This window comes from Lycium barbarum, chromosome 7 (assembly GCF_019175385.1).
Source record: "Lycium barbarum isolate Lr01 chromosome 7, ASM1917538v2, whole genome shotgun sequence".
Taxonomy (NCBI): domain Eukaryota; kingdom Viridiplantae; phylum Streptophyta; class Magnoliopsida; order Solanales; family Solanaceae; genus Lycium; species Lycium barbarum.
The window spans coordinates 26239828-26259837 of record NC_083343.1 but is presented as its reverse complement, the minus strand read 5'-3'; the positions used below and the strand labels follow the sequence as shown (position 1 = coordinate 26259837).

General features: G+C 38.5%; 1 protein-coding gene across 3 annotated transcripts in view; it reads right to left on the bottom strand.

Moving 5' to 3' along the window:
* Nucleotides 1-13001: 13001 nt before the first annotated feature.
* Nucleotides 13002-20010, bottom strand: part of LOC132603323 (peptide deformylase 1A, chloroplastic) — a 16163-nt gene continuing 9154 nt past the window's right edge. The window contains exons 2-6 of one of the 3 annotated variants that reach the window (XR_009568162.1): nucleotides 15106-15594; nucleotides 14621-14710; nucleotides 14468-14535; nucleotides 13179-13590; nucleotides 13002-13087 (exon numbers count right to left, since the gene is read on the bottom strand). Coding sequence is in view for 2 of the 3 variants with exons in the window: in XM_060316323.1 (XP_060172306.1) it covers nucleotides 13350-13590; nucleotides 14468-14535; nucleotides 14621-14710; nucleotides 15106-15537 (831 nt within the window). In the remaining variant the exon portion in view is untranslated. Of the gene's footprint in view, nucleotides 13591-14467; nucleotides 14536-14620; nucleotides 14711-15105; nucleotides 15595-15683; nucleotides 19996-20010 lie in introns of those variants that run through there. The other 2 variants (XM_060316323.1, XM_060316322.1) reach the window with 2 other exon arrangements.

The window sequence follows — 20010 nt, the reverse complement described above, 5'->3', positions numbered from 1 at the left end:
ATATGCATGTAATAGATCCCGGCCCTTTAGTGAGGGATGCGGTGGACAGAGTAATCAATGCATGTCAGAATCATGTACCGTATATGCAGATAACAGATCCTGGCCCTCTATTGCGGAACGCGGTGAACAGAATCATCATATGCCATCCTGGCCGCCATCCCCATATCATCATATACAGACATACATATAACAGAACCCGGCCCGCAAGGGAGAGGGACGCGGTGAACAATGCAGAGGAAGATGCACGATAACAGAACCTGGCCCGGGGCGCAGTGAATAACATACTGAGGCTTGCACGAACAGAGCAGTAACAACCCATATGCACACATATCCAGACTCAATAGATACGTACACTTACCGACATTTGAAGATCATAAGCACGTCCCGAATCAATCGAAGTTAGTATGTGAGAGTTTCTGACACTTTTACCACAAAACTTTTACGGACATTCAAGCAAATCCGAGATCTCTTACGAAAGTTAGGGACATCAAAACTTACAGAACTCTTTAGAAACAAAATTCTTTATGCTTATCTCGTTATTCATTCATATAATAAGCTCGATTATATCGAGCGTACCCATATCGAAAGTGGACAAGAATCGTAGACAACTCGGAACATCTCAAATAGAGCTTCAGAAGTCATAGATACGTATCAAAACCATATGCATATAACTGAATGAATAAATTCCAAGACTCGATGGACAAATATATTTACCGACATCTGAGGACTCAGAAACAAGTTTCGGGTCAATAGGAATTAGTATAAGAAAGTTGCGAGCTTTTGAAGTACAGAACCTTCTAAAAACATTTCATAAGCCATATTTGGAAATTCAAGTATCATTCATATTAGGAAACTTTCGAGTAACATTATGGATCAAATCAAATGAAGACTTTAGGACCATATTGATGTACCAAAGTATTCATCAAAGACTTTAGTCATCTCGATTTTCTTTCGAACAACCTTCGGAAACATAACAACTAGAATCTTCGAACATCATAAATACGTATCAAGCCATATGGAATAGCTTATGGAAGTAAAAGATATTACCCATCCTAGTGGCTCTAAGAATAGGATTTTCTTTAGAGGCATACATATACGTTATTGGTTCACTTCATAAAGGTCATGCCAAAGAAGGAAAGGTAAGCTTTACATACCTCGATCGCTCGCTAAACAAATCCCGACTCAAGTCTCGGGCTCTCCAGTATCTACAATAACGTTATCAATTACCAAACATTAGCTACAAGTACTTAGAAATTCAATTCTAACTAGTACTTGTCTACAGAAATTTCGGCAGCATCTCCCCTGTAAATTCAACATCCCCGAGAATTTAACTCGGCCAAATTCATCAACAACCATACCAACAATACCAACAACCATACTAATAATATCAAGAATCAATTTAAATTGTATTCTAACATTAGTAACCTTCTCCTCTACGTAGCTTATCACATTCAATTCAACTACGTACATTCAAGCCAATATCAACGCTCACATATTCATTACTAATCCAAGGTCATTCAAACACAATTCAAGAACATTTCAAACAATCTATACAATATTCAAAAAATCCCACCAACACCATATTCCACCCGAAATCTCCACAAATGCAACAAGACTACGTCACATTATCTTCTTCCAAATTCATCAACAACAACAACAATTCACACTTTAGCAACTCCACTTCCATAATTACATAAAAACCATATTAAAATCACATAAGTTCCTACAACCAATTTCCATACCAACTTGAACCATTAGTCTTTCATTTACATCATAGAGGCCACAACAACACAACTAACATGCTAAATAAAATTAATTCATCTTCCTCCACCCAATAGCACCACACGGCCACACACACAACACACCCACACGGCTCACACACAACACACAACATTTCTATGATTTTCATTCAATTCTACTCACTACAACATATATAAATCTTCCATAACATGTAAAAGAATAGAAATTCTTACCTTTTCTTCAATTTTTCCACTTGAATAGAATTTTTGCACTTGTCACAAAAGTAATTTTCTTGCTCTAATAATTATACCACGTTGAAGAGGGTCTTGAAATTAGTAAGAATTCAAGAAGAAATGAATTTTTGGACCAAGGATGGAAGGCTTAAATTGTTTTTTTCCTTTTCTTTGTTGGCCGAATGGCCCTTTTTTTTTTGTGAGCTCTCAACTCTTTTCTTGAAAGTTCTTGAAGAATGAATAATTGTGGCCCCTTTTTCCTTTTATTACATGGATTTAATTATCACATGGGCTTGGGCCTTTTTGCTCTATGGCCGGCCACCCTATTGGGCCCTTTTTTTTCCCCTAGCCCAATTACTTTTGGTTAATATTTTGTAATTCATGAAACTAATTTCCAAAATTCCAATTTTTCCCTTAGCCTTCCTCAATATTTCCGCATCAATATTTTTCATGAACAACATATATATTAAGATCAAATGTTGCCTTATCTCTTACTAGTCACAATTATCTCGATTTATCCAAATGTGCAAAATACGGGATATAACACGTCATACCCGGCCATAGAAGCTCGGTGTTACATAATAGTCATATATACTTATACACGTATAATAAGCATTGTCAACATTATCATCATCATCGTTTGTCGTTACATACTTCCTTGGAGGATAAACTATCATATAAAGGAGGTAATAGCATCGTGAAAATATTGAGAATCATGAGCTTTAGTAATTCTAGGGATGGAGTCATTTGGAAGACATTTTGGAACCAATGAGAGGGTATATAGCAAAGGAATCATGCCTTAATGAAAGAAGAGTTAGCCTTACATACCTTCTCGTCTTCTTAACTACTTAGCGTTCACCATCGAAGCTTGAGAAATCTACATTTAGAAGGATTCATACCATGGTTAAGCCTTAATGATACTATTAAACCCAAACTAGAATAATTCCTGATCTAACGAAAATTGGGCAGCATTTCGCCTATTTCATCGACTCCCACTATATTACAAAACAACTCCCAAACATCCATAATAACATCGACAACATCAATATCAAGTAATCCCATTCCATTAAGCCTTCAATATTCACTCTCATATTCAACTAATACTAGCAACTTCATACCAACTTTTGCACATTTTCATACAACGCTTCCTCATCACCATTATTACCTTTTATAACAAGAACATATCTACATCATACTAAGAATCATGACTCAAATTAGTTTACTACTCATAAACATCATGAAATCCATATTTAGAACTCATCCTCTACATTTTCTCCTTTCATCCAAGTTTTGTTACAACCAATCACTCTTAATAACATGAAATAAGCATGACAACTAACCTTTTTATCCCATAGGAACAAGCGTTTGAGCAACTATCAACTTGTGCAAAAACCCTAGCTCCATTACCCAAGAATTTCTTGAAATCTACCAACCCTAGGAAGCCTTCTAACACATGAACACTTCGATTCTTGCTGTTTGATCTTTGTAATCTCTTGGATTTGAGTGTAAGATGCTTAGAGAAGGGTTTTAGATCTTTGAAGAGTTTGGAGAAACTGAGAAATGAAAAATAAATTGAGGGTCGTCCATGTATATAAAATAAAAATCTGACCCGACCCGATTATACGGCCTATTGTACGGGCCGTATAGTTTATACGGTCCATATAATTGGACCGTATAATCTCACCAGGGATCACCCTTCTCTGGAAGCAATCTACGGTCCGTACAAATGGTCATACAACTGGAACTTCCCGACTTTCATTCTCGTCGACTCGTTTGACTTCCAATCCTCATGGAACCTCCTTGGCACTTATATAACACTTCATTAACCATACAATAGGCCCTATAGCATCCCCTCAAGACATTACCAAATAAATATTAGCTCAACTATAGCGAAAACCTTTCCGAACACGACTTACATTTCACTTCCTTCAACAAACTAGGTTTCACCTATTCATATAACTTCAAAATCTTATAGTACGCACTTTAAGCTACCTAATACTCTCCTTAATCTCATAAGGATTTCATGTTCATCTTAAGCTCACATTAGTTTACTCCCAAAGCAACAAATCCGGAATTTTCGAGGTGTAACACTCGCATCCTATATGTCTCAAACGGCAAAATAAGGCCATGAAGGCCAACTATGAATATGATATCATGCGTACGTATATATACAATGGGCCTGCGATGTCCACATATCCACTAACAAAACATAACTGAGTTGTACACAGGAAACTGTCTGCAAAGCCTCTATGAACATGACTGAGATATACAAGTCGGGACAGGGCCCCCGACATACCTTCTTGTCACAAGAAAAAACATATACAACTCAGGCTCGGCATTGCTCCTGGAAGAAATGGATCCCACCAATCGAAACTGGTACCTGAAAGCAGCCTACTGCGAAAGATCCTCGTCCTGTCTTTCTACACTTGCGAGCATGAACGCAGCGTCCATAAGAAAGGACGTCAGTAGGAATAATGTACCGAGTATGTAAGGCGGAACTGTAACATAATCAACATATGCTGCAAAGAAAAATGATAAGAATCAACCTGGTACTTCTGACTTACCGATAAGAATCTAGTACGCATGTCTCTTAATACTCTCATATCTTTAACTGCATCTATGGATAACGTTGTATCTCTAACTTACTTACTGTCCTAGTGCTAACTGTCCAACTGATCAGTGGTAACTGCCCGACCGGCCGTAGCTCTGTGGTAATAACTGCTCGTTCGATTTTCGCCCGACGGTAGAGCGCAACTGCCCGACTGATCAGTGGTAACTGCCCAACCGACCGTAGCTCGGTGGTAATAACTGCCCAACCAGCCGTAGCATGGTGGTAAACACATATCTGCCTAACCAGCCGTAGCACAGTGGTAACATGTGCCCGACTAGTCGTAGACCAGTGGTAATTATAATCAACATCATAAGTAAACTTCTACAAGTAATCTCTATACACTTCCCGTGGTTATCACTTAACCCGTAGGGTCCACATAATCACATAAGACTTATAAGCACAGCTCAGGCTATTAGTACTTCTTCCCACTTGACTAGACTATAACCAATTCCTAAGGTACAACATGAACCTCTCTTCGAACATTAAATACCTCATTAGAGATCCTCTGCTAGCACTCTATTCATGTCCTATAAAACATTCCTTAAGAACTTGTTCCTAAACTCATTGGATTATTATTATGGAACCGTCAGCATGAACACGTCTCACCTTGAAGGAACAAAGTCATAAGATGAGATCAACATCAATGAATAACATCAATAGCCATGAAACAAGCTCAAGAATATCACAAGAACATCGGGAACTGTAAGCTTTGTTACTTTTAGAAACAATTTTATTGAAGATGTCATATATAGGTTCACAACAATGGAATCATGCCTTAAGAAAGAAAGGTTTAGCCTTAACATACCTGGAAGCTTACTTTCCGACTCTCCAACCTACCATTTGTCTTGCAATCTAGTTATGATCGTTCGTAGTCTCGTAATCTACATATAAGACCATTCATACTATTTTTAGGCGCACCATCATACATTTATCTCAAGCCTTTAATTAAAATCCATTTAAAATCTGCTGAAATTCGGGCAGCATCTCCCCTGTTTATATGCCTAGCCCGAAATCACGATCCAGCAACAAACAACAACAACAACAATACCAACATCAACAACATCATTTCCAACACCATCATGTTCCATAAACATCCCACACAATTTTTTCCAAGTTCCACAACTAACCAACTCGTTATACGACTATTTAACAACTTTATATCCATAAATAAACCGAAACTAACATTAATAAGAAGAGATTCATACCTAACTCCCGTTAATATTGCGATATCTTCATTTTCCCCCTTGAACTTGAGCCAAAACTCGTCGCTATACAATTTTATAATCACAACTATACGCTACTCGGACCTAAATCTGGAGATTTCACTTAATTTGCGCTAAAATTTTATGGACGGAAGTTGGGGGATTATTCTAGAGAGTTTGGGATATTTTGAGAGGTGTTTGGATGATAAATGAGGGGTAAAACGCCTTTTATAAGGTTCTAAAGTCGGTTCGGGTACTGTAGCAGCTCGGTTACTATAGCGTGTGTTTCTGCTCTGTCAATCTAACTTGTAACGTTCATAATTCTCTACTCTAATGTCGTATCGACGAGCGGTTTGTTGCGTTGGAACTAGACTCGACGAACTTCATTTTAGGCTTTTGAAACACCTTAAAACTCTTAATATACTAGGAGAAATACCCCTCCAAAGTTGACCCAAAATTCTACCAATTTCCAAATTTTCGACAAACTTACTTTCTTCGATTTGCTTGGTCCCGGAATCTTCCGAAACTCTCGATACATGATATTTATCATTAATCATACTTGATAATAATCATGTCCTTTGGTTCCAAGGTTGTCCTTCTCGGTTACGACTTACGAGATCATAATTCATCCTTTACTCATATGATATACTTAAAAAATGCTTCATTCCTCATAATCCAAAGTTGTTTTACTTAGCCATAGCTCGACATACTTACGTTCAAATTTAATAAGTGCTTCTCTGAAAGTACGGGGTGTAACACCCTCAAGGCTACAAAAATGATATACAAGGTGTGCATCGGTGAGATCATGAGTTCTAGCTAACCACATATGTCTACGAGCCTCTATCTGAAGGACGGGACAGGACCCCGTCATGCCCAAATATATACACAAAAGAAATATACCAGTAGACTGCAACCCCGAAGTAGTGAAGTGCTCCTCAGTCTCCGCTGTTAAGGCTCCTAGGGATCAGATCCGTGTCCTTGTCTACCTGCGGGCATGAACGCAGCGTCCATCAAAGAAAGGACGTCAATACGAATAATGTACTGAGTATGTAAAGCATGACCACAAACGTAATAAAGAACAAGAAAACATGAGATAAAGAGATAACATGTATATCAAACTACCTCTTAAAGAGAGAACCATGCATGCTAGCATTTACTTATAAAATATCATAAACATATATACTAGTGGTGTCATGCCTGGCCAAATAGGCACGGTATTATCATTATCCATAAGCCGCCTACTGAAGTGGTGTCATGCCCGGCCAACTAGGCGCGGTGTAATCATACATATACATATAGCATGCATGAGAGCCCAATAAAAGCTACAACTCTATCAGAGTGACATAAGGTCGGTGACCTCCGATTTATATTATGGAATAATCATCATCGCTACATCTCACCCCAAAGGAACAACTCATAAGGTGAGATCAACAACAATAAACACGGTCAAAGAATTCATGAAATATCTCAATAATCTCATAATGGCATCAAAATCATAAGCTTTGGAACTTTCTAGCATTAATCTCATAATGGCATCACAATCATAAGCTTTGGAATTTCTAGCATTAAAATCATCATCATCATGTTCATCATAGAAAACATCTCATCTTCGGTATCATAAGAAGGTTTTAAGAATCATGAACTTCTAACTTTTAGGCATAAGGAGGTTATGGAAAGTATGGGTAAAATCATAACATAGGAATCATGCCTTTGAAAGAAAGGACTAGCCTTACATACCTTTATATCTCCTTAACGACTAGACGTTCTCCCCTCAAGCTCGTGAATCTACATTCAAGAGAATTCGTACTAAGTTTAGGTCATTGACAACATGCTTAAGTTCAATTTAGAGCAACTAAAGGGCTAACGGAATTTGGGCAGCATTTCCCCTATTTCACTAACTTTAACCATATCATAAAACAACTCCCAAATCACACTATCAATATCCATAATATCATATCCAAGTAATTATATTCAATTTAACATCAATTCCAATCAAAATCCCCTTTTCAAGCTGCACCATAGTCATGTTCATCACTACAACATCCATGGCTTCTCCACTTTAATTCTTTTCCTTTCTAAGGAGTCACTAAAACTTTTCATCCACACAACCATATAAATAAGATGAAAAACATACCTTATGTTCAAGGAACCTCACCTATCTCAACTCCCTTCAAGATCAAGTTCGTTCCAACTTTGAACGGAATCAAGAACAATCACTTTTCTTGGATTACCTTGGGGTGTAAATGATAATTCTCTCTTTAGATGGTTATCGAAGGGTGTGGAGTGGTATGGAACCTTCAATAACTCCTTGTAAGTGTCTAGAGAGGTGGAGAAATAAGTGGGAGAAGTTAGAAATGAACTTAGGGTCGTTTGGGATTTAAAAAGGTAGTATTTTCGCCCCCCGACCAAGTTGGCGGAGAGTATGCGACCTTGCACACCGCACACTCTCCCCACCACTTAGGGGAGGTGCTGGGAAGTAAACCCTCCCAATTTAGGGAGTTGACACACAGTGTGCGGCTCAGCACACTCAGTGTAAGGGCGCACACTGCCCCAATTTCCCCGATTTCGCGTAATCGTGCTCTCTTTGATTCGTTTGACCTCCAATCCTTATGAAACCTTCTTGGAACTTATATAACACTTCATTAACCATCCAAGGGACTCTATATTTCTTCCTCAAAGTTATGCTAAGCAAGTCTTAATTCAAATGATGTGAAATTCTCCCAAACAAGACTCTACCTTAACTTTCTCCGACGAGCTCTCTTCTTTTGCCTCAAATGTCTTTGGAATATTACTTAGAATTATTAAGTATCCTTTCTTACTTGTAGGGACATCATGTACACCCTAGACTCACATTATTCCACTCATCATGCAGATAACATGAATCTCCCCCAAGGTGTGACAAAATACATTTATGAGTACTGAAAGAATTACTGATCTGAGATACAGAGACCTGGTCTCTGATCAAAAATTTTGAAGTATCAGGCCATCATTGTGAACTGTGTAGAATTGCTTATTCTTGAATTCTTCTGATCCTTCCATGCACGTATACCTGTAATGGTACAGAAGTGAGTTAGACATAACCAAAAAACACTTGTCAGCATGCCTTTCTGCAACATTGTTCATAAGAGAACCTTCCTTTTATCATCACACCACACACATCCTACTATAAGGGCTTTGAGGGGAGACTTCTTAACCATAGTTGTACCTCAGAGCTGTCACAGTTCATCAGTTTATACTGACTGCTCCTTCTTTCTCCCACCCTGTTAAGCGATGCTAGTGATTGGATTTGGGAACCCAAACAAGCTTGGGTCCTCTGTACTTATAGAAGGGATGAATCAGACTCCTTTTAGCCCATACAGGCAGCACATTCCTTCTCTTCTTCAAATGTCCTTTCTTTTGAGGACCTTCTCCTTTCACTCTATTTATCTTCTTGACAACACTCTTATTCTTTTGAACAACGTCAGCCTTTACCTTGTAGGGCTCTTGGTCACGACTTGTTTGCCCGCGAGGAAATTATGGCTGCTCTTTAGTTGTGGGAACTTGTTTGCTGTGGAGATCATAGGGCATCTTCTCCTTCTCAAAGCCAAGTCCTCTTCTTCCATTTACATTTTTCTTATTTCTAGAGGAGGTTGCTTCAGAAGACCAGGTCCACTTGAGAGTTTTGTCAAGATCGAACTTAGCCCTTTCCTGATTTTTTCTTAGCAATTCGTTTTTCTCAATTTCAGCAGTAAGACTTGACTTTACTTTCTTTAGTTCAACTTCAAGCTCTAAGGAAATCTCACTTGCTGCTCCTCTTCTTTTGAAGGAGTTTTCCATCTCTTTTCTCACTTGACATTCCAACAAGATATTTTGTTGGCTTGTCTCAAACACCTGTTTCTCTATTTCTTTTTTTATCACACACAGGTCCTCCTTATCCAGTTTTATTTCATCAAGAGCAAGATTCAGCTTTTTTCTCTCAGCAACCAGAGCATAATAAGAATCAATTAACACACTTGACGGTGATATGAGTTTTTTCTTAGCAATCTCTCAGGTTTTTCTTTAAATCGAAGAAACTTATCTCTTTGTTCTCATCATTAACATCACTTGTGTCAGATTCAACCGTGAGTGCAAGGTCTGACTTACGCTTAGTTGCTCCATCGTCAAATTCCATCATGGATAAGTTCCCTTTTTAATTTTCATCCTCAGACTCACTTGAGGAGTCTCCCAGGCTGCAAGTGCTTGCTTCATAATCTCATCGGCGGCCTCTTTTTTTCTGAAACTCCTGTCAGGGACCTGGTTCCTCTTGGCAGTTCTGTCATAATTGTCCTGCCGGTTTGAGGACAATCCTTCATGAAATGACCAGGTTTCCCGCACTTGTGAAAAGAGTACCCGTTTCTGCTGGGGTTTCCTGTTTTGGGAAACATGCCTTTTTTCTTTATCATCTTGTGAAACCTCTGTGTGAGATAAGCCATTTCGGAGTCATCATCACTGGACTCTCGCTTTGCAGCTTTGTGAACCAGGCTCTTCTCCTTTTTCACATCATTCTTTTCTACCTTTTTCATGGTCATCTTAATCTCATACGCTTGAGGTTTCCAATAAGCTCATCGACAGTCAACGTGTCCAGATCTTTGGCTTCAGAGATAGCATTTACCTTGCTATCCCAAGAGTCAGGTAATACACCAAGCATTTTCCTTACCAATTTGGTAGTTGTGATGACTTCTCGGAGAGAGTAGAGCTCATTGATTATGGAGGTGAATCTGGTGTGCATCTCATGAATAGATTCATTCTCTTTCATTTTGAACATCTCATACTTAGTGGTGAGCATATCGATCTTGGAGTTTTTAGCTAAGTTGTTCATTCATGAGCAGTTTGGAGAGCTTCCTAGATCTCTTTTGCTGATGAACAAGCTGAGACTCGATTGTTCTCATCTGGTCCAATTCCACACACAAGAATCTTCTTGGCTTTATAGTTCTTCTCCACTTTCTTCCTGTCAGCTTCATTGTATTATTTTCTTGCTTTGATAGTAGTCTTTTTACCATCTTCACTTGTGTGAACTGGGATATAGGGACCATTACAGATGATATCCCAAAACTCTGAATCTTCAGCCATGATGAAGTCGTGCATTCTTGTCTTCCACCACCCTTAATATTTTTCGTTAAATCTGGGTGGCCTGGTGAAAGACTGTCCTTCTTTCATATTTGGTGGGGCTTCCATTTTACAGATCTTTTATAGGTGTTAACCTTTTAGAAAGCACCTGCTCTGATACCAATTATTGCAGGCTATGCGTCCACCAAATAATGTATGAGGGACCAGATTGTGTACCAGTTCCCTTGTGCAATGTAGTATGTAAAGGACACAGGATGTTAACGTGAAAAACTCCTTGCTCAAGAGATTAAAAACCACGACCTACCCCAGTAGGATTTCAACTCCACTACACCGAGCAACTTTAGGTTACAACTCTATCGTAAGCGAGGAATTAACTCCCATAATCCCTCACCCATACAATAACGCTTATGCAACCTAGGAACTAACTCCCGTAGTCCCTCCGCATTTGCAATACTCCGATTTCAAGCACCTCCACTTGACTAACTCTAAGCAAGGACCACAAATACATCTAGACTAACTCTAGCCTAGTGTACCACTCAAAAGCTTGAGGAAACACACTTCCAACAAGCACACTTTGAGAATTTAAGATACCTACAAGCAGCTTCTAAATAAGAAGAGTAGGTTTTCAGTTTAAGCACAAACGAACAAAGATTTACAACAATCTAAAGAACAGAGACTAAACTCATATCAGGACTTGGTTCTTCAGCTTGAAAGTAACTTTGTTCTTGAGAGATCTTGAGAATTTGTGACGGCAACTTTGCACGATTTAGATTAGGTTTTCAAGTCTACTCACATATGTTGCCATCATGTTGTCTATATAGTGGGAGCATGTGGGGTGAAAAGAGACCACTCTTCAATTTTGATCTAAATCATGGGCCAACTCACAGCTGTACTTGTGTGTAGCAAGTGGCTCGGCTTTACAGCTGTCTCTGCCGGCAGTGCAAGGTACACAGAGAGCATATTACAGACCAGGTCTCTATCTGGTTCCAAAACCGTTTGACAATCATCAAAACACGAATGCACTTGGAACTATCAAGATGACAAACTGATAAAAGATACAATTGTAGCAACAAAAAGATTGCGCAGGAAAAAAATAATCAAAGTTTGTAGGGTTTAAGAAGTTTATGGGAAAGAATGTGACGGAAAGGGAAAACCAATACAAGGCCCACCATAGAAAAGGGAAAAAGAAGGAATGTTTGTAGTTTGTACCTTCGGATCTGCCTCACAGGTAAACTCCTCTTCTGTTGATTTTTTTGAGAATCTGTGTTTGGTTGAAGCGGCATGTGAGGCCGAAGGCTTTGGCTTATTGGGTATTTTTTAAGAAGCGACTCTTGGAAGTCTATGCTAAAGCACCGAACCAACAGGATTTGTCTTTTATTCCCTGGGCTTTTTTTTAGTAGTATGAAGTTGAAATTGCAAAAAAAAGAGAAAATAGATAAATATAAATGCTGGTCATTAGGAGCGCCACGTCACAGGCCTATGTCCTGCAATTATATATATATATATTACTCACTTTTTCTCCACTTATTTTAATGGGACTATTTTAAATGTGTAAGGTGCAAACCTGATCCTCCGGACTTATCACTAATATAGACTTCATATTTCTTTTTTCTTTCCTGATAAAAGGCAACTTAAATTAAAACAAGTTTAAAGGAGTTTATTATAGTAAGGAAGTCATCGTGATGATTAAGTTCCCAAATAGCCTTTGTGGATAGAAAGTTTCAAAAATATAATATTACTTACAACTAAACTATACGAATCTCAATTTTTCTCATAGCTTGCTAGGGTTTTGTGCATCAAATTCTAGGCTGCGTAGGAACTATGTTACAGTTGGATCAAGCTAGCTATTGACAAAAGGACCAGACCTCATATGGCGAAAGTAAAGGATTGAGGTTGATCTTCGCAAACCATTGCCAGACTTTATTTGGGTTGGGACAATAGATGAAGGGAATCAAACGGGAGCTATGATCAACCTATTGAATATGACTATATTCTAGAATATAGTGCTTAGACGATTCAAACATCACGGGTGTGCTATCCAAATTTGTATTGCGGCTAAAGAGGAACGTATGTTGTAAGGAGAACACGGAGGATCAGGGATTGACACAAGCATCGAAAAACAAAAAACCATTGAAAAGGGACATAATATTCAGAATAAACGTTTGATAATTGTAGTATCTGGACCAGCTTGCGCTCACCTCTTCTGGAAAATGAACCTGAAATTCTCAACCGACTTTAGTGAGCACTAGACCACACCAAGTATTTTCTTTAAGTTGTAACCGAATAGAACACGGAGAAGCAGTATACCATTCAAAAAATTGGATCTTTATAGCTCATCCATCAAAAAAAAAGAATGTTGTTAAAGGACCTCATATCTGAATCCAAGTAGTGCGACAGTTCCTTAATTGTACCCATGATCCCATTCGCAAGCAAAATATTGTTAACACAGTTCATGAAGAGTTGCTTGAGGTAGTGGACTCAGCATGCTCCCAATTTAGGACATCCAGCTGCAAGAGGCAAGTCCAAGTTCTCTACAGTCCTGAATGTTCTAGGAACCATCTTGTCGACATAAAGAGTTCCGTCTAGGTGGTCACATTCGTGCTGCAAAATGCGAGCCTGCCACCCTGAAGCATCAACTTTGATTGCTTTGCCATTTCGATCCAAACCTCTAACCTCTACTTCTAAGTGTCTTTCCACAACTGCTCTGAACCCATCAACACTACAAGGAAGATTAAGCAAAGAATTCATTTATAGCCATGGTTATCAGGACATGTATGCAATTATATCATGTTTTGACGAGCATAATGCATCACTCTAACAGCTAGGAATAACCTCTCAAAGAGAACTTCAGATTCTTGTGAAAATTTGAACCTCCACATAATAGTGCTGGTAAAACTACTCATCATTTGCTAGGTATTTTTCTAATAAACAATTTACTTATAAAAAAGCTAAAAAGAAAAACAGCTATATCCTGTTCACTATTTAGAAACAAGCGTGCAAGCAAAGAAATGAAAGTGATACCAATGTACAAATCGATAAAGCTTCTCCTTTCACATGCCATCTCTTTAATAGGCAGAGTGACATGTTCACCAACTCAAGGCACATTTAATTGCAAAACAACATAGCTTATCTTTATAAAAGATAGGTCATTATGCATATATAAAGTGATTATCAGAAAATAAAAGTTAAGGTAAACTTGGTGACTGCCACCATTGAGAACAAGAGCTCATCCTGATAAATGTTGAAAAGATATTGCCTCTTGTACCTTTTTTACCAAAAAATTCATAAACCTTTTGATCCACAGTTTTGAGGTGATGATAAATTTCTAGTTTACAAAAGATAAACAAACTATCTTCACTTACGTGCTATTAATGCTCGTCACGTCTTAAATATTTTCTTTGCATAAAGTGATACTAATGGAGTTTTGTAACTACATAGTGCATATGTAGCTGTCTTTTCCCAGAAATGCCTGAGGCCGAGGATCTTCTACCATAAAGCGTGCTTTTATGCCTGATGTGATCCTAAACAAATATGCTACTGCATTTTGAGAGTTCAATATGTAAAAAAATTGTTAGACTTAGTTGTTTCTGTGTTACCTCAAGCACCCTTCGAAAAACAATGCAGTTTTGTTGCCTTTCTTTTTAAGCTTTGCATTTACAATAATCTGCAAGAAAATAAGAAAAATGAATATATGCCACAAAATTTGGACCTCCTATTTATCAAGATGATACATAAAAAATTTCACACACCAGGAGATCAAATGGACGTCTGTCCTGTGCTTTGGTTTCATCTTTAGGAGCATAGCTTATATACTCGTTTGTGTCTTCCAACACAATTATCTGTCACTTGCAATACAAACAAACTCAGCGAGGCAAAAAATAAGTTGAAAAAAAATGACTCCCTCTGTCCCAATTTAAGTGTCTTAGTTTGACTGGACACAAAGTTAAAAGAATAAAAAGGAACTTTTGAATCTTGTGGTCCAAAAATTAAAGATGTGTGTAATGTACTAAAATCCACTTGTGGGATTACACTGGGTTTTTTGTTGTTGTTGTTGTTGTTGTTGTGTAATGTATTAAAATGTCTTTTGAATCTTGTGATTTTAAACTTGCCATGTAGGATGTTTGAATTATCAACTTACTGAGTATAGAAAGAGACACTGTTTTTGGGACAGACCATAAAGGAAAGTAAGACGCTTAAATTGGGACGGAGGGAGTAAATTGTTTCTTTAACAAACCTTCAAAGGAATACCAATTTGAGGAGCAGCAAGACCAACTCCGGGTGCATTTCTCATAACCTTAACCATCTCATCAATGATCTTTTGGACCCGTTCTGACCCAATCTCCTCAAGAGAAACGTCCTGAGCGTGTTCATGAAGAACAGGATCACCAGCTTTCACAATGTCAGGTATGACTTGCTTTTTTTTCTCTCCTAAACCCAGAAACCAACCTGCTCGAGCAGTGGCAGAACTGTAATTTTTCACGGATACTAAGTCAGTGCATACAGAAGGTCTTCCCTGCAGATTCCATTGTATGAATATTGGTCTCCGGAAGCCGTGGAGTTGCATTAAGTGGGAGGTAAGAGGTCTCGTTTTCTCACAGGATTTCAAGTATTTTGGAGTGAATGGCACGGAAAGAACACGCTGTGCTAATCGCGGAATGCTCTCCATCACCAAACTCAGAAACACCAATGAGTGTTCAGGAATCCCAGAGTACGTATGGGCTGCCTGCACACAGTTTTGTTCAAGAGAATCAGACGAATTTGCAGTAATTTCATAGCAGCAGTATAAAGGTGCAAACTGCCAGAACACAATACCAAGAAGCAAGACTCAATTGAAATAGAAGTTGAATTTCCAGTCACAGAACAGTATGTCAGTCTTTGACAGCTGAAATATGACACCTTGGAACTACAATCTCCTTAGATTCTTGCGAATCCAGCAAGCCATTAAACAGATCAGGGAGTATGATCAAAACTAGTTAGTTTGACCATAATTGCTTGATGTGTATAAGTGCTTTAGAAAGATGCAGCACTGTAAAATGATAAGAGTGATTTGCAGTAATTTCACATCACCAGTATAATGGTGCATACTACCAGAACACAATTACAAGAAGAAAAGCTCAATAGAAATAATTAGTTTGATCATAATTGCTTGATTTGTATAAGTGACTTATCTTTAGAAAGATGCAGCATTTTAAAATGATAAGAGGGATTTGCAGTAATTTCACATCACCAGTAGAATAGTGCATACTGCCAGAACACAATTACAAGAAGCAAAACTCAATAGAAATAAAAGTTGAAACTTCAAGTTGATCTAAAGATTCCTTGCTCAGATTATTACTTTTTTTTTTTTTTTTTTTTTTTTTTTGAATAAGGTAACATTTGTATTCCATCCAAATGTACCAGCATTTTTTAGAATGCTGATTTGAAACTTTACAGGTAAAGCCACCAAAAACAGTGGCCGGGAGGTAATGATGCTAGTTATAATTTACACATTGCCTAGAAAATCTACCAAATCACCTATTTCCCCCACTATATCTTGTTTACACCAAAAATAAAAGATACTAAGACACTCCATTTTAACTATCTGGATGGTGTTAGCTTTATCTTCAAATTGTCTTAAGAGTTTCTTTCCTTCCAAATTGACCACCAAATACAAGCTGGAATGGACTGCCACCAATCTTCCTTCGCCTTCCTTCTTCCAATTTCTTTCCAGTTGCATAGGAGTTCTAGAGTTGATCGTGGTAACACCCACTTCACCCCTAGGATACAAAAGAACATGTGCCGCAGATGTGCAGTTATCTGACAATGTAGGAATAAATGCTTATTTGTTTCTGCATCTTTTCCACAAAGTAGGCATCTTGAGCGTATTTGAAGACCTCTTCTTTGTAGAGCCTCTTGTGTTAGACAAGCCCGCTTCAAAACTAACCAAACAAAAGTAGAAACCTTATATGGAATTTTGACTTTCCAAATAAGCTTCCATGGCCAAACCAGAGATGGATTTACAACCTTGTTCTTCTCCCAATAAACTGATTTAACAGTGAAATTCCCTTTGCTGCATAGTTTCCAAACTGGTTTATCAGGAACATTAGTGGTTTCTATGAAGGAATTGAGTACCAAAAGCAAATCTGTGACTCTCCCTATTTCCCAATCATTTAGTGCCCTTCTAAACAAAAGATTCCACCCCTGTGCTGTCCACATTTGGGATATTTTGTCCATTTTTTGAAGACTGAGATGTGTAAGTCCTGGAATAAAGTTTTGAGATTACAGTGCCCAATCCAATGATCTTCCCAGAAGGAAGGTTTTTGTCCCATCCCCTACCATTATGCTCAAATTTTCACGGCATTCATTCCACATTCTCCTAATAGTCTTCCAAACACTGCATCCGTAAGTAGTATTTACTTCATTTGTTGTCCACTGATTCAACAAACCATATTTTTGAGCTATGTCTTTCCTCCAGAGAGATTTATCTTAGCAGTGCTTCTTCTACCCATCTCGATCAAAAGCCCCTTTTCTCCTCGTCCGAGGGACTTTTTCTTTAGAATTTCTTAATAGAAAGAGGAAATCCGCTGTTCGGAAGAGAATACAGAGAATCCGCGAGGAGCTAGAAGAAGACCGTTGCTATCCGGCTATCTCGAAATTCAATGTATGAATAAAGGGGCTTTTAAGCGCTTCCCTCGTCTTAGAGCTGCGTATTCAATTCGCATCAAAAAAGTGAGAAGGATTTGCTGTCGGGACTTCGTACTCCTTTAGCTCCCTTCTTTCCTCTAGAACCTCTATATGGTGCCCCAATAGAAGACTGGTTGTGGAGAAAGCCAAGCTCTAAGAAATACTAGCACTTTACTTTCCTATATTAAATCTCAAAAGAGGTCTGTGCCGAAGTATAGACCTGTGCTTTTAGCATCATCACCCAAAGAGATAGATTTCAGGAATGCCAAGCATCGTCTGACGCTTCAGATGGCGTCAAGCCCTCGCCGAAGAGACCGGCCCTTTTTTCCAATAGAATCAGACTTTGCCGACCCGTAAGAGAAAGAAAAGAAAGACAGCCTATTGATGTGGCGTGGTTTTACGCCACAATCGATGCTTTTTTACTCTAAGTTTTACTTGTTTTTAAGCAAGCCTATGTGATTTTACGTGATTTTTAGTGTTTTTCAGGTAAAGGAACAGATTCGGCACAATCACAGTTGAAGTGCAGAACCAGGTCGTAAAGTGATGTTTACGGTCCGTATTCTACAATACGGGCCGTATTCCATGGTCGTGTTTAAGGATAACAGAACCAGAAAGTCAAGCTGAGAAGATGGTGGTTTACGAGCTAGGTTTACGGACCGTATTTCAGTTTACGGTCCGTATTCCATCACGTATTTAACCAGTTGAGCATCTGGCAGAAAGTCGAAGTATCAGATGTTGAATTACGACCAAGCAGTTTACGGACCGTAAACCACTTTACGGTCCGTAAACCACTTTACGGTCCGTATTTTGGCAGGATAAGTTGCACACAGCTGAGTGAACGAGTTAGGCGTAAACCATGTTTACGGTCCGTAAAGTGATTTACGGACCGTATTTCGTCATGACAGGACTGAAGTGCAAAATCTGTAACTTATGTATTTTCAAAACCTATAAATAGTCATTGTAGGGTTTTAATAGTCAGCATTCAATATATTTTTGTCTCTTGACTTAGAACAAAAACTTCTCTCTAGTTTTTGAAGATTCAAACATCAATTCAAGTATTACCAATTCTTTTTTTTTCCAAAGTAAGCATTTATGAATTCTTCAATGTCTTATTTCTTATTCTTTGTCATGAGTAGCTAAATTCCCTTACTAGGGTTGTGAACCCAATGATGGGTGTTTTGTGATTGGGTGTTGTGATTGATATACACATAATGGATTATTAGGGTTTGATTATTCTTCATTCTTCATTCATAATTAATGGTTGCAAACATTGATTAAAGCCATAAACCCTAATTTATTTGGGAAAATAATTAGGGTTGGTAAGAATAATTAACAAGAACTCAAAGCTTTAAACTTTGTTTAATAAATTCACTTAGGAATAAGAGGAGTTTACTTGGCATGATTAATCGTTCTTCATAATCACTTTCTTATATTTGGGAAAATCATAGAAAGATATAATCTTTATTTATTGGGAAATAATAGAGATTCACATAGAGATTAAGTGCATTAATATAATGATCCATTACAAGTATATCAAGATCAATACCCATGATCATACACCCTATCTAACGGGGACACAACCTTAGTTTCTTTTACCATAAATAGTCACTAAAACAACAGTTTAGAAATTAGTCATAGACAAAACCCAACTTTTACCAACATTATCGAATTAAGATATTAGACCTAGAACTTAGCATTTACAACTTTAGTAACCTTTTCACACCATATTCCCTGTGGGATTCGACCCCAACCTTGTTGGGTTACTATATTTGACAACGTCCGCGTTATACCAATAATAGGTGTAATTTGAGCGTATCACCTATCGATAGACGGACCTATAGGCCTTTAGAGGTGACCTCCCCAAGGATGGATGTTCTTCGCTGAAAGGAAGACGCAAGCGTCAGACCAAGGAAGAAAAGACCGGACCGAGACCAAGACCCTTTGAGAGAAGAGTCGGAATTGCTAGTTTTAGAAATATGCCTCAGCTTTACACTTTGCCTCATCAAAGCTTTTTCCCTCGCTTGCGTACCTCCCCAAGCTGAGAGTAAGCGTAAGCTCACCCGGAAGCTCGAAGAGCTTCCGATCTGTACCTTCATTCGTACATGCATATGGATCTTCATTTTCAACCTCGAGATCCCCTATTAGATCTTCTTCCAGAGAAGCCCCCGCATATGCTGCCCCTATCTATTCATGATTCCGGATCCAGATATGCCGAGTTCTTCTTCCTATGGTTGGCACGAGAATCCCTCTCAAAGGGGAAGAATCAGATTCGATCTCCAGGCTTATAACCAACCTATGAACAATGGTCTGTCTCGTCTAGTTGGTCTCCTTCTTGGCACCAAGCTTCGACCGCGACTGCTCGTCGCTTCTGGCCGCCTTATTCCGTCACCCGAGATCCAAGTCAGCACCGGCAAAGATCTCTTGATTCCTCGCAACCGGGCCGGCTTGGAGCAAGCTACCTCTTGCCTATCTCACC